Source organism: Sardina pilchardus, chromosome 24, assembly GCF_963854185.1.
Source record: "Sardina pilchardus chromosome 24, fSarPil1.1, whole genome shotgun sequence".
Classification (NCBI taxonomy): domain Eukaryota; kingdom Metazoa; phylum Chordata; class Actinopteri; order Clupeiformes; family Clupeidae; genus Sardina; species Sardina pilchardus.
In genome coordinates this window covers 23,610,527-23,637,581 of record NC_085017.1, presented here as the reverse complement: position 1 = coordinate 23,637,581, position 27,055 = coordinate 23,610,527, and the positions used below count along the sequence as shown (strand labels likewise).

The 27,055-nt window shown below is 42.2% G+C and overlaps 1 protein-coding gene across 1 annotated transcript; it reads left to right on the top strand.

The window, feature by feature from the left end:
- The first annotated feature begins 3,069 nt into the window (after positions 1-3,069).
- On the top strand, positions 3,070-26,657 carry col1a2 (collagen, type I, alpha 2). Its single transcript, XM_062529949.1, has 50 exons — positions 3,070-3,255; positions 3,324-3,334; positions 6,369-6,391; positions 6,905-6,988; positions 7,432-7,488; positions 7,743-7,787; positions 7,879-7,932; positions 8,059-8,112; positions 8,338-8,391; positions 8,603-8,656; positions 9,171-9,224; positions 9,614-9,658; positions 10,007-10,105; positions 10,440-10,493; positions 10,996-11,094; positions 11,192-11,236; positions 11,577-11,675; positions 13,307-13,360; positions 13,676-13,783; positions 14,107-14,160; positions 14,430-14,528; positions 15,075-15,128; positions 15,232-15,330; positions 15,530-15,583; positions 15,706-15,759; positions 15,875-15,928; positions 16,066-16,119; positions 16,375-16,419; positions 16,577-16,675; positions 16,974-17,081; positions 17,376-17,429; positions 17,537-17,590; positions 19,066-19,119; positions 19,249-19,302; positions 19,408-19,515; positions 19,734-19,787; positions 19,906-19,959; positions 20,616-20,777; positions 21,325-21,432; positions 21,536-21,643; positions 21,815-21,868; positions 22,658-22,765; positions 23,000-23,053; positions 23,236-23,343; positions 23,641-23,694; positions 23,826-23,933; positions 24,182-24,428; positions 24,644-24,828; positions 24,951-25,193; positions 25,613-26,657. The coding sequence occupies exons 1-50, from the start codon at positions 3,182-3,184 to the stop codon at positions 25,757-25,759; spliced, it is 4,059 nt and encodes a 1,352-aa protein (XP_062385933.1). The 5' UTR covers positions 3,070-3,181; the 3' UTR covers positions 25,760-26,657.
- Positions 26,658-27,055: the final 398 nt, after the last annotated feature.

Here is a 27,055-nt window from a genome sequence, read left to right as displayed (position 1 = left end):
GGAAAAATCAACGTCACGAAAACATACCACCATCATCGCTTGCACACCAACACCTCTGTGGCTGCTTCATACAGCAATGACACTAAGTCCATCAGCACTCCTGGGAATGAAGTCACTGGGAGCAATTATGGGATTATGGGGAGTGACAACCAACTAAACAAGAATCACAGCAGAGCCTCACTATACAGTATATTATGGTAATATGAGGCAGAAGCAGACATGCTGAAGATGTCAACAGTAATGATATGTTTAAACAGAGATCTCCTGTCCTCTATTGTACATGGATGGAATGGGGAGGGAAGGAGATCACCAGTCATAGACATAGAACTAAATGACCAGTGTATCATTCTATAAAACCTGAAAAAACATTGAAAGCCTTACTGGACTAGTTTGTCACGTTTGGTTTTACCGGCCTGTTACATGAAAAGGCCGACTTAATGAGTGTGCCTGAAATACCATCTTTGTCACTTCTGCTCCATTATGCACTGTACTTGAACTGGGCCTATTAATTGTGAATTAACTCATAACATGCACAGAGGCTGTGCAATAACTGTATGCATGGCAGGTTATACTCACAAGTTGTTGTCCATTAGCAGAGATAAACTGCAAAACAACACATAAGTGCAACATTCTAAATTAATGTAAAACAACAATAACTTCACTTATTTCAACAAGTTAATGGTTTGAAACATGACAGTGCGACTGCATCCTAATGTCTTCTGTATAAGTCAGCCTTATAAAAACATTAGTTTCTGTAGTATTATGCACTGTTTTCCCCCCTTTGTTTCAGCAGAATTAGAAGGAACACATGCCATGTTGCATTGCTGAGCAGCTTCAGCCATCTTTAAAACACATTTTCTCCAAACTCGCTCCTCCCCCTCCCCTTTTCTCTCCGCTCCCCGGCTCTCTCACTCTCCTCTCTCTCTCTATCTCTCTCTCTCTCTCTCTCTCTCTCTCTCTCTGGGTGAGTGTTCTCCCCGACCCGTCTGGATACTCCAGCGATGACTAATATTTTTCTGGCGCACGGACGGTGGAGAGTCGGGGGGTGTAAAAGGAGCCCCACGGAAAAAGAAAAAGAGCAAATGCCGACGCCATTTTGAGGGTGCATGTCGATTCTTCTCACTCTAGCCAGGCTTCTCAGGCCCTGAAAACCTCTCAACTTGTCTAAGACTTCAAAACGGTCATCTTCGTGGTTTGCGAGAAGTGTGAAGGAGTACATGGTTGTGTCATTAGTCCTTTGTAAGAGTTGTTCAGACAGTGTTGAGGAGTCAGGAGTTCCTTTTGCATGCAACCTTGCTGGTAGCCTCATGCTGCTTCATTTACTTGCTAACGAGCTGACGATGAGCTGGGTTCATTATAGAGGGATGTAATTAACGACACACTGTAGGTGTTCTCAGTACTTTGACAGCGAGTGTCATAAAGTCTGAGCTATGCCGTATGTAGGGTTGCAAGACATCAGGGTAATTGTGTGTTGGTACTCAGACTACCTCTGACCTGCTTGTTTGATGGCACTGCCAAATAAACATACACACACACACACACACACACACACATATGCATTATAATAAGTTCATGGCAGTTCAGAATCACTTGAATAGTACTACTACTACGACTATATTTCTATCATTCATTTTCATTTTTTTGGATGGAAGAAGTGAAAAGGGGATGTGAGCTGTACTGGATGTTGACGTGTTAAATAATACACTGGAACATCTACCTCAGGGAATGCACACTACTGAAGCACTGTTCCTTTGTAGATCAATGGCCTGATTTTTGTTGTATTGGAAAAGAGACTCACTGTTAATCAACTGTTAATCAACTGACTTCTTTACAGCCGGGTTTGTGAGTCAGTTATCTTAGACAAGACACATGTGGGTGTCTAGGGGAGATTTGTCCAGGGCCCTGACCAGCCTAGACTGTGAGCATAAAGATGAGCAATATGGGGCTCCTGCAGAGCACTAAAATGGCAGCAGTGCGTTTGCAGACATGTCTGGTCCTGTGGGCAGGTAGCGAGGCAGCTCTGGAGAGAATGAGACAGACGTGAAATTAGATCTCTCTCACACCTGCCTTTTTCACCCCTCTACCCTGTCCCTGCTCTCTCCAGGACTGACTATACACCAATGCATTCCAGATATGTGCATAGAACCCCAGTAGAAGTTTAAAGTCATATGTTACAGAGATCAGATTTTCCATAGGCTATGCATAAGAATGTTGTGAACTTGTTATGGGAGGTTCTCTTGAATCTCCCATGGTTTTCTTTCCAGACACACAAACGTGACATAAATAAAGGTTGTTAATATTTACACGAGCATTGTTGAATACAACAATGGCTTAAATTGAATAATAAAAAGCACCAATCCTACATGATGACAACTGTTAAAAAAGCAAAAGAGGGGGGGGAAATCAAATTTACAATACATGCAACTTCCCAGTGGGACTAGCGTCCATTTTAGAGTTTCTGGAGGGAATAGAGGCTACTCCATGGACCATTCTTTCAAGACTTATTAATTAATTGTCTCTTCAGAGTACCATAACCTAGGCCTACTTATGATTTCTCTCCAATATTCAAATATTACGGTCTGCCTAAGCGGAGCAGCGGAGCCTTCCGATGCCGCTCTAAACGCACTCTCAGGGATGACATTGAATCACCCCGCAGCCCGGAGTTGTGCGTAAAAGTGCACATTTGCGCCACGCAGTAAACTGGAAAGCTCGCACTCTATCGCAATCTAACATTCTCTACTCCATGCCTACCTTTTACAGCGTCGACACTCACTAAAAAGACTAAGAAACGTGCAAAAGTTTTGTCTTTTTAGGTCTCGACAATGTCCACGTCCTCAAAAGAATGGATCTAATTAAAACGTTGCACTCGTCATCACCGTCAAAGGATTGCCAAAGTTTCTGGGAGAAGGCAGGGATGCTGGACCACATGACTTATCCGGGCTGAGCTAGGATGAGAGTATATAGAATATCTTCATTCCTATTGGCCGAGGGGCTGACTGTTGACACGCAGTCAAAGACCCTCCTGCCATATAAATCGGACTGATTGGACTTTATTATACTAGCATCACGGCAGCAGGTTCCTGCTAAGTTTGGAGTTATTGTATCACCACTGTATGCCTGCTTGAAGAAGTTAAAACAAGGCACTGCAGCACAAGGAGTCTGCATGTCTGTATAGTCAGACATGCTCAGCTTTGTGGATACCCGGATTCTGTTGCTGCTTGCAGTAACTTCATACCTAGCATCATGCCAATGTAAGTTTTAATTCTGATTTTTCGCTTGTAACCATGGATTTTATTCGCTTTTTTGCGCCTGATCTTTCTGAGATCGCAAGGACGTGCTTCTTTTGTTTGGGCTGTTTGGTTGGCGACTTACTCGGAAATAACATCAAGGACAGCTAGAAGTGCGTCCGAGGGCTTCTCCTTTGAAGATGTAAAATTCCAATGGATTTTCATCTTTTCGTGGATTCTTCGTTCTTTTTTCTCCTGAGGATACATCGTATCACTATTAGGCTACAATGTGTGAGAAGAGGTCAAAAAGTGTTTAAAAGTTTATGAGAAATATAAAACATTGTTAGTGTAAAACATATATAGATAAAACATTTGGTTAGATAGTTTTTTTAGATTTAGTTTGGTAACTCTAAATCTAAAGATTGGGGCGTTGTTGCGCGCTTATTGTCTTGAGCTTCCAAAGGTTGAGCGTTTATTATAGTGAAATATCCGTGTGCCCCCTGGTGGCTACATGAAGCATTACATATGGCAGTAGAATTTATGGATTCCAGGTCAGGCTGTTTTTCAGATTAGGTAGAGGCCAACACAGAATCATGCAGCACCTTATTTGACAGTTACCTATAGTTAGTGTAAAACTAAAAGATAGAGGTATTAGTCATTTTCACTATCTTGGAGAATGGAGAGTATTAGGGCATTTTTTCATAGGCTATTTGATAGTTATCCTATGCAGTGCTGAATTCAGAAACAGGGCATACAGTAGGCAGTATGAAATACTGTATGTATACTTATGAAGTAAGTGTGAAAACAGGGCCTGTAAAATCAACTTTATAGGCCAGGCTACTATTAGTGAGCACCCATATATGCTTTAGCAGCCACCTGAGGCCCCAAAGCGACATCTACTGGGAATCTGAGGTCATGGCATTATGGAAGAAGGGGGCGGGACTTGACATCAACGTCAGTCAGGATCTCCTATAAGTAGCCTAGCAGACAGTTCATATGGCTTGTTACAGTACTTGTTACAGTACTATCCTTCAAGAATTAATCCAGGCACCTCTCAATCACTAGCAATATTTCCACGTTGTTGGAATAATTTCACGTGATGTTGCATATGCTGACATGATGCAACTCCTCACTGTTTATGTACATTATACTTACCCTACAATGCCCATGATAGAATTATTAAAGATCCTGTCCATCTTTCTAAACATGTACAATTGTTGCTAGGTTGCTAGATTGTTCAAGCATTTCAAATTAATGGATTGACATATTTTAACAGTGCTTTCTATTACTTATTGTTGTATTACTTAAGTGTTGAAGGTTGTTCAGATCAACATGATTAAGATTTAGTTGTAAGAAATCAGGATTTTACTTTGATCCATCAGACATACTTGAGGAGAATGCTATATACTATGCAGTAAATATAGGCTCCTCTAAATACACTGATGCACAATACAGTCAAGTATTTGTAGGCTGCCTGTGGACAAGGCCTTCCGCTTGTTTGCTGAAGCTGTTGCACTGATATTGTAATGTTTTCCCTTTTAAAAAAGTGTCTGCTAAATGAGAGAGATGGATAATAGATGTTTGTAGCATAGTTTATTTGCTTAATCTATTGTTTCCTGTGACTACAAGACAGAAAAAAAGCTATTTGTAATGAGGACCAATTGTCATTTATGATGGTTATTTACAATTAGGAGTTCTGTTAAGATATTTACTGAAGATGTTTTCACATGCATTTGTATCAAGCATTTTCTGCCATGTTCTAACTGAGTCTCTCTTTGTCTCTCTTCTCCCCTCCTCTGTCTTCTGAACAGCGGTTAGTACATTTTGCATGAATTTTTGGTATAAATCACACTCACCCCATCTGTCTTGGCATGTGTTCCTTGTCACACTCATCTCGATGATATTCGGTGAAAATATCCATGTCAATTTGAGCAATCTCGAAGTTACTTCTGTCGCTCGTATTTTTGGGAAATATCTGTGATGCACATTTTTTAAGTCTTTTCCTGCCGAGGACAGGATAGGTGTCCCATTGGCTACAGCTAATGTCAGTGAAATGAGAAACCACCTTCAGGGTTTGGGGTACAATGGGCCTATTTAGAAGCCTGGAATAAGAAGGAAACATAGGAGTCAGAGACATTCCTGAAAAAAATCGCTGGATATTCCTCTTGGACTTTTTCAAGCAGCCTGATAATCTAGGCTATGATATAAGAGTTTTAATCTGGCATGTCATCAGTGCAGAGCAGTACTTTGAGATTGCTATAGATTGCGCCATTGAATATCACCAATATTTTGGAACAGTTTGGTGCCTGAAGGAGGGTCCTTTTTCCCTTAGTCTACTGTGGTAACTTCTGGGTTGTTGGTTGGTTAAGATTTTACCTCAGCCTAATTTAAGATGATGTTTTAAAATCTCGTAGTGTCACAGTTGCCCAGCTTTATGCATCATACTGTTTCATGCACTGTCACTTGAGTGGCATATTCATTTCCACTTAAACTTTTAAGAGACACAGCAAGTCTCTATTTTATGCATCACTGTGCTGTGTTATTTGCTCTTAATAGCATCTATGTTACACACTAGCATGAAAAGCTAACGAATATTCCTACATAGCATATAAAAAGCCAACACATAGTCCTATATGATATTAATGGAAAGATGCAATGAATAAATAAATACAATGTTATATTTATTCATTTTCCTTTCAGCAGAATGATTTCAGTGTGGTTGGCATTTCTTAAGTGGGCCTAGTGGCTCGTGATACTCAGAATTAGGCCCTCGCTAGGAGGAATTAGGCCCTCATTAGGCTGGCTGATAAGTGTAAAGTATTCACACTGATGTGCTGAATGGATTTATAATGTATTTTACAATGCATTATAATTACAGTAGTATAAATTAAAATAAATTGTAAAACGGATGAACTATTTGAAATGGCACACGTGTCCCATGTTGAGAATGCAGTGCTTTGCTGTGCTATGCTTCACTGTGCACACCTGCTTGGCTTGAAGCACACAAATGTGACAGCATCATGCATTTGGTTAGTGAGTGTGGTCTTTTGTAGTGTGTGTGTGTGTATGTGTGTGTGTGTGTGTGTGTGTGTGTGTGTGTGTGGTCTTTTGGTTGACTTTGTGCAATTTTCACACAGGGAGCCAAAGGACCCACAGGTGACCGGGTAAGTCAAATGATGAATGATACTGTTTCCTTATTTTTGTTTATTTTGTTTAAAAACAAAAATCTTAAAAGGTTAAGAGTGCAATGGTTGACCTTATGACCTTGTAGGGGTCACGTCCTGATGTAGTGTTAAGATGAGATGAGTATAGCCAGATTTATTTGTATAATTTGTGGAGCTGAATTTCTGAAGAGAGGTGTGCCTTGTATTGTATGTTGATTTTCTTGGATAATTATACTCATGATAGTATGGATAAGATGGTGAACTAGACTAAAATGAATAACTTGCATTTCAGTTAAAACGAACATTGTATTTCCCTATTTCCATCATATGAAGTTGTTCCTTACTCAAACATATGTTAGGTAATGAGAAAATATCAATTTCGGTAATTTTGCTTGTGAAACCATGCCTAGGTTTTGATACCCTTTGTGATGCATGGGTTTGTTATATGACATATTGTCATGTCACATGTCACTGGGTAAATACTGATAGTGCTGATTCTGTGCTCTTTCACAGGGCCCTAGAGGCGCTGATGGAAGACCCGGACAACCTGGATCTCCCGGCCCAGCTGGCCCCCCTGGGCCCCCTGGACTTGGTGGAGTAAGTCTGGAAAGCGTTCACACATGCCATAAAATACATGAGAGGAAACGTATGATTATCTGATAAAAAAAAATATGTGTGATTGAAGCTATGCAAGTTGTGGGCTGGAGGTAAACCTATTCAGTCCCTCTGTGCAGTGGTTAAAACAATGCAAAACAAATTCCATATTGAATCAGGTCATGACCCCATGACCTAGTTTCCTAGTGACCTTGTGACCTATGACCTTTGGGGTCATGCTATTAACCCTTAAAATAAGCTTTCATATACACATTACATTGTTATTACATCATTATTACAAATGAGCTCAATTATTATCATATAGCAGCTGATTTCGGACATGTAAATGAACTTATCTCTGGTCCTGTTTACAGTCATCGGACAAACAAAGAGAATTGTTATTATGAAACCTTTTAATGAGAGAATGTGTCTCTCTGTTCAAACAGAACTTTGCTGCTCAGTATGATGGAGCTAAAGGACCTGAACCTGGCCCTGGACCTATGGTACGTGAATTTCCCTTTGAATTGGATACATTGAACAGGCCTACATATATCTTATGGACAATAAACGATTCAAACTTGGAAGAACACCAGTTGACAGTTTTACTTCATCTTTTCAAAATACTTTTTGACTGTTGAGGTACCAATATCACTATGTAGCCCACTTGATGTAGCCCTTTGTAAAATGAAGACACATGCAGATGCTCTATGGGTGTTGTTGACAACATGAGCAATCATTTGTATTTGCTTTTGTACAGGGTCTGATGGGAGTTAGAGGCCCACCTGGACCTCCTGGTTCACCCGTAAGTGCTCATACATATTATATATACATACATATTTTGCTGTATGAAGTGATTAAATGATACTCACATGTTGATGTTATGGTCATTATAGGGACCCCAAGGATTCCAAGGACATGCTGGAGAGCCCGGAGAGCCAGGACAGGCTGTAAGATAGCCTTCTACTCTTTCATTTCAATAATGTCCTTTCTAAACACTTAATCGTCTGTTGAGAAGTTGGTCTTGAGGTCATAGGTCACTGATGCCTTTACCCTCGTTTGCTCTTTTTGCGCAGGGTGGTCTTGGTGCTCGTGGCCCCCCTGGACCTCCTGGCAAGTCTGGCGAGGACGTAAGTTGAAGTTTGCGTACCTGATCAAATGTTGATCTGACAATTAAGATAAAAATGTAGAAACTGACCATTTCCCGGCATTCTTTACATTAGTAATCATATGCATGTGACAAATAAACATCCTTGTATCCTTGTATCCTTGAAATGGTGTGGAAAGGATGTTTCTGATATTACAGGTCATCAAGGGGTCGCTTAATTTGCATGTCTGCTCTTCTTGTCTTGTAGGGTAACAATGGAAGACCTGGCAAGCCTGGAGATAGAGGAACAGCTGGTGCTCAGGTGAGAGCAAACATAACACTTAATTTCTTAGGTACTTAAAGGTACCATCTTTTTACTGCTATTCAAAATCTTGTAATAAGGGTGAAGTTTGGTAATGCAGAAGAACCGCAGTGAACAGGAGAACATAAACATGAGTGGCACATTATGTACATCAACGATGTTCTTGTTGACATGCTCATATTAACAACTCTCTTCTCTTTGTGCTGCACAGGGTGCCCGTGGTTTCCCTGGAACTCCCGGACTCCCCGGAATGAAGGGACACAGAGTAAGAGCCCTCTCCTCAAAAGGCATCTTTCTTGGCCATACCATCAGTCATCAGATCCAGAATATATCATCACATCACTCTAGGAAAACTCTAGCCTGGGTGTTCCCATCCTACCTTGCGCGGTGATTTGATTCACGCTGCTAAGGCAGTCTGGAAACTACAGCCCTAATTTTTGCCTGAGATAGGGGACCAATCACAGAACAGGGGGGGGGAAGCAAGACGATGATGAGCTATGCACAGATGCATTTGATAGACATCCGTGGCGCCCAATGAACGGATCTGGGCATTTTTTCAAATATGAGAAAATTAACGTCTGGTTGCCAGACCACGTCTCATTTGAGAAGTGGTAGGCGCTAGCCAGGCTAGGAAAACTCACTCTTATCCTGCAAATTGTTGTACTTAATCCCATAGTGTAGATGTTAGAATAGTGACATATTGAGGGGGAAATCATTATGTAATCATTATTTTGTTGGACAAGCTTGTTTGCTCACACTGTTTTCTGTCAATGCTATAGGGTTACAATGGACTTGATGGACGCAAGGGAGAGCCTGGAGCTGCTGGAGCTAAGGTAATGTTCAACAGACAGGCCAATGTTTGCCACTGACCATCCAACACAGTAAAGCCATAACTGACTCTCTACTAACTACTCTGATAGCATCAGTAAGCACTAACTCTGATAACCCTGACCTTTTAGTGGCTCTCTGGGGGTCTGTCTTTATCTTTTACCCCCAGAACATTCTAGAAAAGGAACTTGGAATGTTAGGTTCTCTACAAATAACAGACACACACCATATAATTAACTCTGTACAATTTGAAAGGTTTTGAAAAGGTTAAATTTAAAATCCTGAACACAGGCCTACATTTCTCTCCATTCCCTCTATGGTATTCCTCAGTGGTCTACGCAACAAGCTTCCTTGTGGATTTTCTCATCCCATAATGTCTCTTTCCTCTCCCTAGGGTGAGAATGGTGCCCATGGTACCCCTGGAACCCCCGGAGCAAGAGTAAGTGTCTCAAACGTTTTACCAACTCATTTTATGTCACCTCAATGTTCACATGGTTGACTTTCATGATAATAATCCAGCCCAGAAGTAGCTTTTGTCATACAGATACACTTACACAGTACATACATTTCAGCGCCTACACTTACATACATTTCAGCATACATACAGACAAGACTTAAACATTCAAAGCCATGATCTTGGCAAAGCAACTACCTCTCTGAATCAGTGTAGCTTCAGGGAGTGCAGTTCATGAAGGCCTCTGGGCATGGCCTCTGTTGTACATGCATGGGACACCTGCTTCTGTTGAATATGGGATGCCTGCTCATGGGTTGTGCTCTCTGTCCATAGGGTGCTCGTGGTCTGAATGGCGAGAGAGGTCGCGCTGGCCCTGCTGGCCCAGCTGGTGCTCGTGGTGCTGATGGCAACACTGGACCCGCCGGCCCTGCTGTAAGTAATCTTCACCACCCACACGGCCTGGTTGCCACTTCCAGACCCAGTTCTCTAGGACAGAAACCTAGTCTGACTGGCACCTCTAGACTTACTTTGCTACAGCATAAGTGCAGCCTGTAACTCAAGACCTTGTTCTCTGGAACACAAATATCATTGCACATTGACTGCTCTGCTAACTAGTTTTGCTACTATAACAAAACCTAATTCCTTTGAATCAGAGGGTATGTATGTACAGTATATTGTATGGTTTAGTCAACTGGAAATATTAACTTGACCGAAAGATGGTCTGATTACAGTTCTAAATGTTGTCTCTCTATGTTATTTTTCCTAGGGTCCCTTGGGATCAGCTGGACCTCCTGGTTTCCCTGGTGCTCCTGGCCCTAAGGTAAATGTCACAGCTTTGAACAAGCACATAGAAAAGAACCCAAGAAACACACTTTTGCGACCAACTTAGGTCAGGACATTGCCGTTTTCCTGTTAGCCACATAGTGCACATAGATAGACATCTTGCCTTACGTCATGGCATACAACAAGCCTCAAACTGTGTAAATAACCAAAAAAAGAGCTGGAGTATTTACTCTTTTCATATTCATTTTTAATTAAGCACTGATTTTACATTGCACATACACTAGGTTTGTAGCTGTAGCACTATAGTGGTGGGAACTAACACCCTCATATTCCCACTGTCTCCTTCTCCAAACTGCAAACTGCAAACTGAACAATTATTTCATGTGCAATTTTACAAATACATATTCAGCAATGCCACTATAATGGCCAACTACAGCTAAAAGAGGAACTTGTTTCCCTCTAGTAACAATAAAGTAGGTCATTCTCTGCAGCCATCTTGTATGTAAGCACTCACACTGTCTCTGTCTATATGCAAACAGGGAGAGATTGGAGCTGGTGGTGCTACTGGACCTTCTGGACCTCAGGGAGCAAGAGGTGAGCCTGGTCCCAATGGAGCTGTTGGACCCGGTGGTCCTCCTGTAAGTATCCCGTTTTGTAGTTTGTTTTCACAAAATTATCTGACAATTCGTTAGGTAATTCTGTGATAAATAATATGGTTTTTTTCCCTCTCTTTAGGGAAACCCCGGAGCTAATGGTCTGGCTGGATCCAAGGGATCTGCTGTAAGTATCTAGTAAATTGCTAATACCAAGTAAAATATACGTTTAAGAAGTTAATATACAGTATACTCACTAAGCAGTCCACCTTGAGTCTATGGAGCTATCAGTGAAGATTCACCCATCCTGTTGTGAGAATAATATGTGCAGCCATAGCTTATCATAGCCTTTATGATACGTGGGCAGTTGAGCCCTAAGTCATTAGAAACCCTTATCTGGTATTAGTGTGATAATAGTAAAGCAATCATGATGTTTATGTTGAAATTGCAAAATATTTTTTTTATAACCTTCCTTGACCTGACACATGTATGTATCTGTCTCATTTTTGTATATTTGTCTCCACTAGGGCACCCCTGGAATTGCTGGTACCCCCGGATTCCCCGGCCCAAGAGGAGGACCTGGATCTCAGGGACCATCTGGTCCCTCTGGCCCCAGAGGCCTGGCTGTAAGTGACCTGTGTAGTTCTTTTGCGTTGCACCCGCCTTACCACACCTGCTGTAACCTCTTAGCCAGGCTGACTAAGATTAGGCCTTTACTCCTAGTCTCGACCAGTTGACCCTAGCTGGATACTTGTCCCCCAGTTGTAAGTTGTTTTGCATAAAGGTATAGATACCAAAATATCAAATATCCCAAGTCTATGTAAATATAATGTGATTCACAATCATCAACACTGCCTTTTTAGAATGATTTTTGAGGACAGGTGAATATTTGACCGGGATTGCATGTAAGGTGTTTTTGAACCAAATAGTTCTAAGAACTACTAACTGGACACTAGAACACAGTTCCTGGGGCTGTTATTCTGTTTGCATTCACACTGCCAGCAGGAACACGAGGTGATATAATGTATAGGCTTCATTTAGAGCACTCATGGTGGTGAACCCAAACATTTCACATAAACTTTCCCCTTTAGAATTTCAAAAAGTGACAAATTATAGCGTTAACACATGTTATTAAGAGGGTCATCCCCTTTATGAAACCTACAACAACCTTCTCACGTCTGCTAAATATTTAATTTTACTTTAGTAAACCTGCCTATAGTCTCTAAGCCAAAGTGGTTTCATTTTTATATTCTCGACCCGCTTGATTTGGAAGATGACAAAAGGCTAATAGAATAAGCTTCAAGGAGCGCAGCGTCGCCATTATAGTGGAAAATCTGTCAGGGTTATAGCAGCAAACCAATCAGTATTTATTTTACAGTAAGGTTACCATCAAACAGCATATCTATTTAGGCTACTGAAGTGTATTGAGAGAAGACTATGGTATCAGGAAGTTTTCAGCTTTGTTGTTTTTATCTGTGCATTCTAATCATTTGTCCAGAAGACACATAGCATGACAGTGACAGTGGCATTGGAAGCCTATCCAGCATCCTCCTGCAGTTTTTACATTAAGCAAATCTAAGTAGAGGTTGAATCATGTTTACATGAATTTTGTCAAAATTTCACTTCTGGTGCATTGACTTAGTTGGCCATTGCACTTGACCAATCAACATGTACTCATGGTTCCTTCGTGCAGGGAAAAGACCCTAACTGCAGTATATATTGCAGGAACTGCAATCTCCCCCAGTTCTATGCAGTGGGAACAGGCAAAAAAAGTTAACATCCAACTCTGAAGTACCTCTGCAGATAGCTGATTATTTTCCAAAATGATTATCCAACCTGGCTTAAGTGATGGATACAAACATGTAGGCCTACACTACATGTAAACATATTCATATTCCCTATGGGCTATTGCTCATGTAAACATCACATATTTCAAGTCTTATACTCATAAGGTCAAGCATTTTATACCGGTACATGGGTTACAAATCTACATATCCGATCCTTACAAGAGGAAACTTGATGCCAAACATTTGATGCCAAAAGATACCAAATTATGCAACCCAATCCAAGCCTTCAAAATGGCAAATTCCAGCAAGTATCACTACAAGTCAAGGATTATTTTTTTTATGATACACCACTACAAACCGCATCTATATTGTTGCAGGTTAACTGAGATAACCAAGTGGATTACAATGTCCTGAAGATCAATGGTGCATGATGGGTAAATGGCATGGAACCTTGTTTTTGTCTGTCATAGGGAGACCCTGGTTCCGCTGGCGTCAAGGGAGAGAGTGGACCCAAGGGTGAGCCTGTAAGTAAACACGCACATTTTCATCTTTGTAAAATGTACAAATAATGAACATAACACTATACCAGTCACATTGTCAACAAAGAATGTCCACTTATATCAAATAAACACCATTCGATTGCATTTTTCTCATTTTTATGCTTAATATAATATTGCTATTGTGTACCAAGTCATATTATTTTGTTTTTGGTACACATAAATCATATTTGTACACATAGTTAGATAGTCCGATAGGCCTTGTTCTCTCTTGGTTGACAACATTTAGAGTTGAGTCTGCTGTCAGTTTCTCACGACTAAATGCTTGTGTGCACTACACAGGGTGCCATGGGACCCCAGGGTACCTCTGGACCCGCAGGAGAGGAGGGCAAGAGAGGCCCAACTGGTGAGCAAGGTGCATCTGGACCCGCTGGTGTCGCTGGACCAAGAGTGAGTTGATCCATGATCTGTTGTTGTGTGTTTATGACGTCTACACTTACAGACGTGGCTATTAGTACAAGCCATTAGCTATGAGTAAACTCTAGGTGATGTCTTAATTGTGAGTAAGCTTTAAACACATGGATAGCCTATCCTAGACATTGTATTTTATTCATATTTCATTATTATTTTTTGCATTTCTGAATGCTAAATGTTCACACAGAGTACATTGATAGAATTGATACATTACCATTCCACACTTGGAAAGCATAGTTGCAGCTAGGTGCCTTTACAGTAGGTGCTGAAGTGTGAAAATGCCTCCTCCTTGTTCATAGGGTACCCCCGGAACCCGTGGTCTTCCTGGTCTTCCCGGCCGTGCTGGCCCAATGGTAAGAAACAGTTGAAATGTTATTTATCAGTTTAAACTGTTAAATGTCTCTGTAGGCTATGTATTACTGTATATTAAGCGTGATATAACTGACTTTAATTAAATGGCTTAAATTGACTTGCTATTGCTATTGCTGTTTAATTGCCTTGCTATTGTGTTGTACTGGAGTGCAAAGATTAAACGGAGTCAAATCCCTTGTATGTTCACGCACACCTGGTCAATAAAGCTGGTTCTGGTTCTGATTCTGATTCTTCCCTTACTTCTCTGTAGGGCATGACCGGTGCCCGTGGTGCATCTGGACCTTCTGGTGCCCGTGGACCCCCTGGAGACTCTGGCCGTGCTGGTGAGCCCGGTCTGACTGGAGCCAGAGTGAGTTAACAACTTTCTGATAGATAATGTTCTTCAGGGTGCTTAGCCCAGACAATCCCTAATTCAGTGGCATAGCAGCAGCAACAACAACAACAACAACAACAACAACAACAACAACAACAACAACAACAACAGCACAACACATATAGGCCTAGCACTTTATCAAGGCACCATCCATGTCTAGCACCCATCTGAGTGATGCATGGCAGCCATTGTTCACCAGAACGTGTACATAATGCAGTAAAACTCGGCACACTTGTCTATTCTTATGAGGTGTTCAAGACAGATTTATACCAATGTGAGTTTGAGATGTACCATCCTCTTGAAACCCCACATGTAGACTTATAGTAGGCTAAGTTAGCCATTACCTGGTCAGCATTTAGATATAGTGGCGTTGTGACTAATGCACATGTCATGGTGAAGTGGGTATAATGATTCCAATAAACGGTCTTTCAGTTAATCAATGCAATACCTGTAGTGCTAGCACAGGAGTTTGCCCTGTAATGCTAAAGGCTAATGGCTAACCCAATGTTTCCTATCCTACAGGGTCTGCCTGGAAGCCCTGGCAGTGCTGGACCCCCAGGAAAGGAGGGCCCTGCTGTATGTACCTTTCTCCTACTATCCTCAGTCGCATGCTCAGTTATTGCTCTGTACAATGTCTCCTTGAGGCAGATTTATGACAAGTACCTTTTAACTATTACAGGGTCCTGCTGGACAAGATGGCCGCTCTGGACCCCCTGGCCCAACTGGACCCAGAGGACAGCCTGGTACTATTGGATTCCCCGGCCCTAAGGGACCTGGTGTACGTATCTGAAAAAGCTTCTCCGAGAAACCCAGTGTGGATGTTTTAATTGTTTGATCTCTTTCTGATGGGCTCCTCCAGAAAGTGCTTTGCTCTTCAGTTTTGTAAAACTGTTGAATTTGAATGAAGTAGGCCTACCACAACCCAAGCAAGCGTGTGCAAAGCAACACTCTGATTATTGTTTGTTCTTTTCCATCAGGGTGAGGGTGGTAAGCCCGGAGAGAAGGGACCCACTGGACCAACTGGTCTTAGAGTAAGTGCCGCTATTAACTATGTGTCAGTCACGGAAATATTTGTACAAGACTATATGTCTCTGTTTATGACACCACACAAAATGTCTAACCAAAATTAAACCCTTCTTCCTCTCTACTAAAGGGAGCCCCTGGTGCTGATGGCAACAATGGCCCCGCTGGACCCTCTGGACTTGCTGTAAGTTAGACTGTCTCTCTAGAGCTGGAGATTTTCATGTCAACACATTCCGTGAGATTCAGTTGTTTACTACGCCATATTTGAGGTTCACAGTGATTCCTTCTTGTGCATCTAGGGTGCTTCTGGTGAGAAAGGAGAGCAGGGACCTTCTGGATCTCCTGGTTTCCAGGTGAGTGTCGATAGTCATAAAGAAAATCAACGCTGACAAATCATTACTAACTTTGAACAGTGCAGCTAAGACAATGTATCACTTAATACAGATTAATTTGATAACAGATTGAAACACGTATCTGTTTCTACTTGTAGGGACTGCCTGGACCTGCTGGACCCGGTGGTGAGCCTGGCAAGACTGGCGATAGAGTAAGTGAAGCCTAAAACCACACACACACACACATGTATACATTTCCTGGTATCCAATACTGAGTCTACTTCTAGTTACTGTAAAACCATTGTTTGGATGCAACTGACTAAACAGTTTACAGATGTCCTCGGGATGTCATGATTTCACAATACAAGACTTATGCATGCACTGAAATGAGGGACATGGTATTTATCAGTTTCTCTAAGTTTCTCTTTCTGGACTGACAGTAACAAATGTGTGCTATTTCTTCACAGGGTATTCCCGGAGACCAGGGTGCCTCTGGACCTGCTGGTGTGAAGGTACAAGACCTTTGGCCTGACCTTCCTCGACCTTTCACCCCCTGCATGTGGCAAATGTTCACCCTGTCCTTAATTTCTACACAAATTTGGACATAGCCACGTTCATCCCTTCAATAAGTCAGCAAGAGCTAAGATGCTAACTCATGCTTTTCTTTAGGGAGAGCGTGGTAACCCTGGACCTGCTGGATCTTCCGGCCCTCAGGGAGCCATTGGTGCCCGTGGACCTGCTGGTACACCTGGAGCTGATGGTGGCAAGGTAAGGATCCAACACTCTCTTTGGTACGAGCAAAAAATACCTTAGTTGTGATCTAGTATACATTTGATATTGTCTATGGCGGATAGGAAATAGAAATGTCCTTTTGGGTGTTGTAGATAATATTTGTCCTGTTAATTAGGAAATACTTGTTCTCACATACCACCTTAGTTTTCCTACCCGGAGTAAAGGTCTTGCTAGTGGTGTTACTATATGTCATGATATTCATTTTTGTAAGCAACTGTGCCAGTGTTTCTCAGTATGGAGGTGGCTCAAGGTCTTTATTATGCCCCCCTCCTAGGGAGAGCCTGGTGCTGTTGGACCTGCCGGTCAACCTGGACACCAGGGCGCTGCTGGCATGCCCGGAGAGCGTGGCGCTGCCGGGACTCCTGGACCCAAGGGTGAGAAGGTAAGTACTCACTAAAGTCATCTAAATACCATTGTCTCTTCATAATGAGGACACAGAGCCTATCAACAACTTGATAAATGAGCCATTTGTGTCTGTTTTATTACCTCGTTGATTTCAGGTTGTTAGCGCTATTATCTGTCAGAATGTGCTATTTAGCTAATTTTGTTGGCAAGAAAGAATTGTCTCTGTGTGTGCCCCCTGTATGTTCTCTTAATAACTATTGCTCAGAATTACACACTTACTTTTTTCTTGAATTGTTCTTAATATGCTTCTATTCTTTGTTTTCTTGTCTAGGGTGAGGGTGGATTCAGAGGCGCTGAGGGAAATATGGGAAGAGATGGTGCCCGTGTGAGTACTCGAATTCACTGCTAATTGGGTTTTATGACAAAACTTATTATGAAAAAAAAAACACATCCTGTATGACTGTCTCACTTTTCCACTTTTCCGCTTCTTAGGGTGCCCCCGGACCTTCAGGACCCCCTGGACCTGCTGGTGCTAATGGAGAGAAGGTAAATATCACCTGGAGGTGTTATCATCCATAGATGAAACAAAGGTCATCAGTTCAATCTGCTCAAAGAAAACAAGTTGAGGGAATTGAGGATGTGTCATCACAGACGTGATCAATAGAGTGGCACACACCCAGTTCACTCGGTTAAGATCGGTGATGCGAAGCTGCTAGCTAGCCATGATGCTCAACCCTCAAGATCAAGATGATGAACACACTTCTCGCCTCAAGATATGAGTCAGCAACCTGCAGCAATGACACCCGGCATGAGGACACGTATTTTGGACACAGTCAAATTTACCTTGATGGAAAACGTCTTATTGACCCTGACCTACCACCAGCAGAGAAAATGTGCAAATGGAAGGAAGCATTGGCTCACCATCGCCATCTGCTGGTTAAGATAAAAACTTTTTGGTCTTTGGCTGACACTACATGGAATAATTTGGAAATGTGTCCTGGACCAGAAGAAATCAATCCATGTGGAAATTAAAACAATCATTGTGGATTTTATACTCAGTTATACTAACTAATTTGCACAATGTTGTTTTTTAACTAAAACAAACAAATCAAGAAGCAAGCAACAATTCATTTGAAGACCTGAACACACTCAAGAACGTTGGAAAGCAATTGACAAAATCATTTCACAATATGGAGTAAAACCTACATGTAATGGATTTTATCCCTACATGGAAATCATTCCTTTTACAATTTGAATGTATTTTTACATTTTTATGCCTCAATATAATGTCTTTGTCCATCTATGGACCCTGAATATCTGGCCTGGAGGGACACCATACCAATGTCAGCTCTCAAGATTGTGGAAGCTGGTCTACTAGTCCTGAAGACTTTTGACGTCTTTCCTATCAAAGGAGATTGATTGAGACAGAAGTATTCTGGAAGAGAGCTTTTGAGAATTGTACTGGTCAGTGGACTAGTGATTTGATTTGAGTTCAACAAAGCCCCATAAGGCTAGGACTGTGTCAAATAACACCATTTCTACAGTGATGACCAAGGAAGGGAATTTATGATGACTTAGATTTGGAAACAACTCTTTAGACCATTTCAACATGACCTGTATGCATCTCTTCTGCAGCCTGTTTTATCCCATGGCCTTTAACCAAAAGACAAAACATCATATTTCATATGAGATATGAAACCCTTGATGCACTCTTCTCCTGTAGATTCACACAGGAGGGGCACCCATTACCCAGAACCATGATTGGTTGGAAATCAACTTAAAATATAAACATCTACCAGCCATACTGTCAGATAAATGATAAAATTCACTACCCAGTCAATAATAGATCAATTTTTTTGGTTCTGAAATCTATTAGCCATTTTCATATTTTATCAGTATTTGGTGGCCATTCGGTGGCCATTTCCCATCCCTGCAGTGTTGTTAACAAGTGGCGTCCCATCTGGGATTACAGTGTCTTCCTCCATCACACCTCTCATGGTCTACCTGTGTTCTGTTCCCAGGGAGAGAGCGGATCTTACGGACCCGCCGGCCCTGGTGGACCTCGTGGACCCCCTGTAAGTCCCTTCCTGATGACATCATCCACACAACAGCTTGTCTCACTACTGATATGATGTCCTTAAAGCGTCTTACAGACTTGGATTAAGACTCTGATTCAGTTTGGTATGGTTTTGTATGCATCGTAGGGAGAGCGTGGAGAGGGAGGCCCTGCCGGACCTGCTGGATTCGCTGGACCCCCTGTGAGTACCTGATTCTACATTTTCCTGCGCTGTACAAACACACACACACACACACACACACACACAATAGATATGAGGACCTAACCTGTCTTGTGTTCCCTATAGGGTGCTGATGGCCAAGCTGGAGCAAGAGGAGAGAAGGGACCTGGTGGCGTGAAGGGTGATGTTGGACCTCCCGGCCCTGCTGGACCTGCTGGCAACTCTGGACCCCTTGTGAGTTTTACCGCCATCACTTCATCTTGTGACATGAGGACAAAACGCTAAGCTGTCAATTAAGCATCTGCCCTCATTCATGTCTACATACTTCCTTAGAAATAGCCATGGTCATAGTATAGTGAACAATTAGCAAACTGACTTACATGCAGGTCTGACTGATGTATCATCTCATGTTTGTTTGTTTAACTGATTTCTTTCTTTCTTTGTTATGAAAGGGAGCTGCTGGACCTGCTGGCCCCCCTGGAGCTCGTGGTGATGGCGGTCCCCCTGTAAGTGGACATGGCTGGCAGTGGCATCATAAGGATCCTCAAATTCTGTAACTTACATACAAGTTCTTCTGTGCCACGATGAATGTGTTTCACTTATGTCCCTCTATTTGTCCACTAGGGTCTGACCGGTTTCCCTGGTGCCGTTGGCAGAGCTGGCCCTACTGGCCCTGCTGTGAGTACAATGTTGACTAAATGTTTCAATTCATTTAAAGAAGGCATCTGAGACACATAGGACTACAGCAATATTCTCTTATGCTCCTTTTATAGTTTAGATTCATTTTAGAGAGAAAGAATTACAGTAAGATGTCCAAATAGGTCTGCTCCAGATGCATCATAACATTCTAAACTATCCAAATCTGCTCTCACTCTAGTATGGTGAATGATGAGGCCCACTTGATAATGCATTAGAGGCACATGGCTAATTGTTTATTAGCATAGTTGATGGCCTCTACTGTACGTCTAAACCCTATCTAAGGGCACTTGTTTTGCCATGTGCTTAATTCTCTGGCACATGCACAAAGTGCTGAAGAGCAGTATGTACTGTACATACACAATATCATCCAGTTTTTATAGCCTTAATTGGAATCAATTTCTAATGTTTTTAATTATTGATGATTAATTATTTAAAAATAATTCATGTATGTTCATGAATTCATGTTCATGTATCGCTTCCTGCGTGAGACTCATTATGTCAATGGACAAGTCAAAGGACAACATGGGGAAACAGAATGCCAGGAGCCCATGGAGTTCATAGAGTCTATTTGTTTATGCTCACCTACCTAGAGAAAGTTAAGACTCCACGGTAATCTCCTCTCTTTATGTGTAAAGGGTATTGTTGGACCTCCCGGACCCACTGGAGCCTCTGGAAAGGATGGCCCTCGTGGAGGCCGTGGTGACTCTGGACCTGCTGGACCCCCCGGAGAGAATGGCATGATCGGACCTGCTGGTCTTGCTGGAGACAAGGGATCCCCTGGAGAGCCTGGTCCCGCTGTAAGAATAAGCACTGGTCAAAATGTGTATCATGATGATTAGGCTGGGTGAACCCTGCCTGAACTTCCGGCGAAATTTGGATTTCGCCCGGCAGCTCAGGCTGGAAACCTGCACATCTAGTTCCTCTGTGCCCTGCCAGAACCTTTGGCTCCAGTCAGAAACTAGCATAATCCAAAGGATTGCTCTGATTGGTTGAAGGACTATCCAAGCGTATGGTGTTATTTGAACGATGCCCATTGATCATGCCTCTCGTGCAGTAGAAACAAAGCACAGCCTCCCCATGCTAATGTTCAATCTTAAAAGATTGAGTTTAGTATAGTGATAGCCAGACTATAACATGATGTGTTCCATGTCAATCTGAAAAATGGAAGCATAGTCACCAGTGGTGACAGAGATCATTTGTTTTTTGTGACATTTTGTCTTTTTTATATTCATTTAATACAATACGGCCATACTATGGAACGCTTTAGTGCAGCAGTCCACAAACTTTCACAGATCACTGACATTGAAATGACATGGTATATATCTTATCTTTGCTTCCTGATAGGGTTCCCCTGGTGCCTCTGGACCTCAGGGTCAGCTTGGATCTCAGGGATTCAGTGGTCTTCCCGGAGCAAGAGGCGAGCGTGGTCTTCCTGGTATGGCTGGTGGTCTTGTGAGTATTCACTCTGTCTATCACATAATTTAAGCTGCTAGTTCGCAAATGACTTGGACTTTGATGATGGTGAATTATTGACCTGGTAACTTCCTGTGAACAGGGTGAGCCTGGAAGAATTGGACCTGCAGGTTCTTCTGGACCTCGTGGTCCCCCTGGTAACATGGGCATGCCTGGTATGACCGGTCCCCAAGGAGAGGCTGGACGTGAGGTGAGAATAATCACACATCCTTATAATATTTAATGAGCAGAGATGAGTGTAACGAAAGCCACAATTCCTCCTCAGTTACTGAAAGACAGTTGGTGATAGATACCATTCCATTTCAGCTGGTTGGTTGTTTGACACTGTGCATCTAATATTGCATCTCTGTTCATTTTATAGGGTAACCCTGGTAACGATGGACCTCCTGGCCGTCCTGGTGCTGCCGGATTCAAGGTAATGTTTTTGGCCCAGTGTTTGGTGGGAGAAGCAAACACAACCGGGCCTAAAGCTCATAAGTACTTTCCATCACGATACACACTGAGCATCTCTATCCATATTCACACTCTGTAAGTAAGGGAAACACAGCCAATACAACGCATTCAAGTCATCTTTTCGCTTTGATAGAGTTATGCTATAGTAGTGTAGTGAATGAGGAGCTGGGTTTGCATCCAGTAGCTTGAAAAGTTGTGAGTTTGGTTCCCAGCTGCCACTTAACCTTGAGTTGCCCCAGGGAGTGTGCCCCTGCAATAAATATGCATTTGTAAGTCACTTTGGATAAAAGTGTCAGCCATATTTAAAAAAAGATAAAGCTATTAATATGTGTTGTTAGGTTTAGTACTCATACAATAATTCAACTCAACCAGATGACTTGATTAGGTTATGATTAGTGCACAATTGTTTTTTGCAGTGGACTTGAACACAAAAAAACTGATTCCTAAACTATTCTAGGTACATCATCTACAACAGGAATTGAGAGATCTGTAAAGTAAATGATCTGGAACAAACCATAATTACCATGGCACAATGATCATTGTTTCCTTCATAGGAATTATATTTTATATCTGGTCTTTAAAGACAGTCAGTTGTAATGAATGTAATGTTAGAATAGATTTATTGTTGTCAAACAAAGATACTACTTAATCCATGTCCTATATCTGAAGAAATATACTGAAGCCAAGTTAGGCCTGTTACTCAAAACTTCTTGCCATTTCTACAACACCTGCATACCTTCTCTTGTTCCAGGGTGACCGTGGTGAGCCCGGCTCTAATGGACCTGCTGGCCTTCCTGGTAACTCCGGACCTGCTGGACCTGCTGGCGCTGTTGGCAGACCCGGAAACCGTGGTGAGGGTGTAAGTAGTCCAATCTTGTTTGTTTTGTTTTTTTTCTCTCTTTTTTTTTACAGATATACCACCAAACTCTTAAAGACAGCTGGTCATCGCCACCAATTAGCAACTTGTTACAAAGTCATACATTCAATTTCATTTCTTTAAATCCTCGCTTGAAATCGCCTTTGCTAAGCTAGCGCACAGGTCTGTAATTTGCATTTGAGTTGATTATGTTTATTTGAACGTTCTCTCCTTTAGGGATCCGTTGGAGCTGCTGGAGCCGTCGGACCTGCTGGTGCCAGAGGCCAATCTGTAAGTACCCACCCCTGCTTGAGATCCACAGTTAGACGACTAAGAATCAGAATTACACCCAGGAGCTGAAACTCAAGAATGTTACTCTCTTTGTATACAAAATGAGATGTAACAATGAATTCATCTTGAATCTCTGATTAATCTCTCATCATTCTCTCTCTCTCTCTCTCTCTCTGTTGTAGGGCCCTGCTGGAGCTCGTGGTGAGAAGGGAGGTGCTGGAGACAAGGGAGACAGAGGCATGAAGGGACTGCGTGGACACCCTGGTCTCCAGGGAATGCCCGGACCCAACGTGAGTGAAAGTCAAGGCTCCATCTACAACTTCTTGGAAGACTTTACTTGTGCTCTCTGTCAAAGGCTTTGTGTAGCAAAGTTTACCAGAATTAGAATTAGAAGCATTTTCACTATTGTATAGGATAGTGCAGGAGCAGTGCCAGGCTTACTTGTCTTGTTAGCACCCTAACACTGCTCCTCCATCTTTATATCTAACGTTTGTGTCATTTTAACGTGTGAGACGGTCATTTCACCGTCTCCCATATGCCTTGTTATAAAACGCTTTCAAAACATTGCGTTATGTCTTCTTGCTTAGGGTCCTCCTGGTGACTCTGGTCCCGCTGGTGCTACTGGACACGCTGGACCCAGAGTAAGTAGCCCAGATGAGTGTATTCTTATTCAATAATAAAAAAAAAACGCTCTACTGAACCACAGTGCTGGTCCATAAGACTGGTCCATCAACAACCTACTGTATCAAACCTCTGTGGTGTTGCTGTTTAGGGCCCTGCTGGTCCCGCTGGACCTTCAGGCAAGGATGGAAGAGCTGGAACCCACGGCCCTGTTGGACCCGTCGGTCACCGTGGTCCCCAAGGACATATTGGACCTGGTGTAAGTTTTATAAAAAACATAATATTTGAATATAAAACATATCTGAATACACATAGCTGAAATCAACTGTTCTAATATATTAGTAAGCAGGTGTATAGAAACTGAACACATATCTGTTTAGCAGATGGGGAATCCCCCATGCAGCGAAAGATCCTTAGGCTCATACACATTTCAATCAGATATAACGTGAAAAACGCATGAAGCAGAGGGAACTGTTCCACTAAGGTCATGGTGTTGCCTGATTGCAGGGTCCTCCCGGATCTCCCGGTCTGCCTGGACCCCCTGGTCCCGCTGGTGGCTCTTATGACGTCTCTGGTGGCTTCGACGAGTACGCTGCTGACCAGGCTGCCCTCAGGGCCAAGGACTACGAGGTGGACGCCACCCTGAAGTCTCTGAACACCCAGATCGACAACCTGCTCTCTCCCGAGGGCTCCAAGAAGAACCCAGCCCGCACTTGCCGCGACATCAAGCTCGGTCACCCAGACTGGAGCAGTGGTATGTGAACTTTCACATTGAATTGCCTCGCAACCATCACAATCATGGCCAACCAGTTTATTCACTGCTCACTTGATGAATGACAGCCATTTTATTGATGAGCTCAAAAGACATTGAGCTAACCTTGAGGACAACAAAAAGATATTTTCAAACGATCAAAAGATTTGTATGCAGTCAACAAAGCTAACTTTCTCACCTTTGGTTTCTCTGTGTAGGCTTCTACTGGATCGACCCCAACCAGGGCTGCACCATGGATGCCATCAAGGCCTACTGCGACTTCACCACTGGACAGACCTGCATCCACGCTCACCCCGAGGGCATTGCCCGCAAGAACTGGTACAGAAGCTCCCAGGAGAAGAAGCACACCTGGTTCGGAGAGACCATCAATGGTGGTACTGAGGTAAATTCAGTCAAATACTGACAAAGCAGCTATTGGTTATTATGAGCTATGGTCAGTTTCACTGGATACATTGGACATGTACTAATTTCTTTTGCTTTGGTCTTTCCTTTTCTCGTCTCCAGTTCACTTACAATGATGAGACCATGAGCCCACAGACCATGGCCACTCAGCTGGCCTTCATGCGCCTCCTGGCCAACCAGGCCGTCCAGAACATCACCTACCACTGCAAGAACAGCGTCGCCTACATGGACGCCGAGAACGGCAACCTGAGGAAGGCCGTCCTGCTGCAGGGCTCCAACGACGTGGAGCTGAGGGCAGAGGGCAACAGCCGCTTCACTTTCAACGTGTTGGAGGATGGCTGCACCGTACGTTTCCCCTTTCTACTTTATTTCTTTTTTTTAAATATGCCGATTCTATCACTGTTAACAGTACAACTTCGTTCTACACAAACGGCAGATTCCATATAGTGGTGGTGGTCCATAATATATTTATCATAGACATATTTCATTTCAAGTCAACTGTCACTTGCTACAGATTTGAGGCGTGAAATTGATTCATATAAATTATGATAATGGAATGCTGCCATAGTGTAGGGCCATTGCTTTCTCTCAAAGAAACTTTAGAGACAGAGGCTTATGAATCAAAAGAGCTTATTACTGCATTCACAATCATATTGTGCAGTCAATAATGTTGAGAAAGAATTACACAGCTTTCCTGTCCTTTTATTTCCGCATTTATTGTGTCCACACTAACCAATCTCTTCTTTCATCCTCTCCACCTGCAGAGACACACTGGCCAATGGAGCAAGACAGTCATCGAATACAGAACGAATAAACCATCTCGTCTTCCCATCCTCGACATTGCACCTTTGGACATTGGTGGCGCTGACCAAGAATTTGGTTTGGACATTGGCCCAGTCTGTTTCAAATGAATAGACTCACGATAAATTAAATCCAAAAAAAAAAGAGAGAAAGAAAGAAAAAAGAAACAATCTCTGCCCTTCTGTCTGTGTCGTTTTTTATACCGAATGCTGATTTCCTCTGCACATCCACTTGCTTAAGCTGGGCCCTATCGGAGAGGACCAACGGACTAAATGGAAGCGTTGCACAATTCAAATTAATACAGAAGCCCAAAGAGACGCAGGAAACCATCATGTTGTGGGACATGTCATCATTTTGTAAAAAATAAATGTAATAAAAACAATGAAAGTATGCATCACTTTGTGGTCTTTGTATATCTTCCAAAGAGGAGGTTTAAAACCACAATTTTCAAAAACAAGGTTTAAAACTACCTCATGCTTATGTTCAAGAAAATAATATTACAAAAACCTGATCCACATTTAAGATGTAAGTGTTAAGGCTTCAAGTTTTGTCCTGTTATCGAAGGTGCTCCAATACTTGAAGCGGTGATCTATGGTGCTATGCAGCTGTGGAGAGAACCACTTTTACTGGATTACTTTGTATTGTGTCTGAGGAGTCTTGCAGAGGTCTTTCCGATAACCTCCCACTTTAAGCAGGTGGACTAATTCTAAACCTGATGTTTTGTCTGGTTTTAACCTGTTTGGTTTATTTTTTGTTTCGACCTTTTTTGGTTTTCATTTTTGTTTTGTTTTGTTTCTATTTAGTTCTGTTTCAAGGAATTGCATTACTTCAGTCCCCCCCTAGTCTTTATGTTCACAGCACATTTCGTCCATTTGAATGGGTTTAGCAGGCCTCTCTCTTTCTCAAAACAAACTACAAAGTTTATTGTACCTATTTTGTATATGTGAGATGTTTAAATAAATTGTGAAAAGTTCTGAAATAAAGCATGTCCAATGTTCCAAAACACAACATGCCATGACTTAAGTGCTTTAATATATTTACATGCAAAGTGATCGGCATGAAATGTAAAATATCTGTGTACTTACTGAGATGGTACTGAGAGAGTTTTACTGAGATGGTACTGAGAAACGTTACTCCCTTGAACAAAGCAAAAGGAGAATGGCTAAAGAGGATGGAAAAATGTGTGTGTCTCAGTGGCTTACGGACAGGAGTGAAAATTTTATTTCATGAATCAAAGGCCAGGCCCATTCTTTTTCAGATTTTTCTTTCTAATCTTTCATCCATGTACTTCCAACGTCACATTCTTGCTTTTGCATGAAATAAAAAAGCCAAAAATTGCAACCTCTCCAGGCATTCTGTATATTTCCAGATTTAACTAATGGCTGAACCCATAGATCACAATAAAA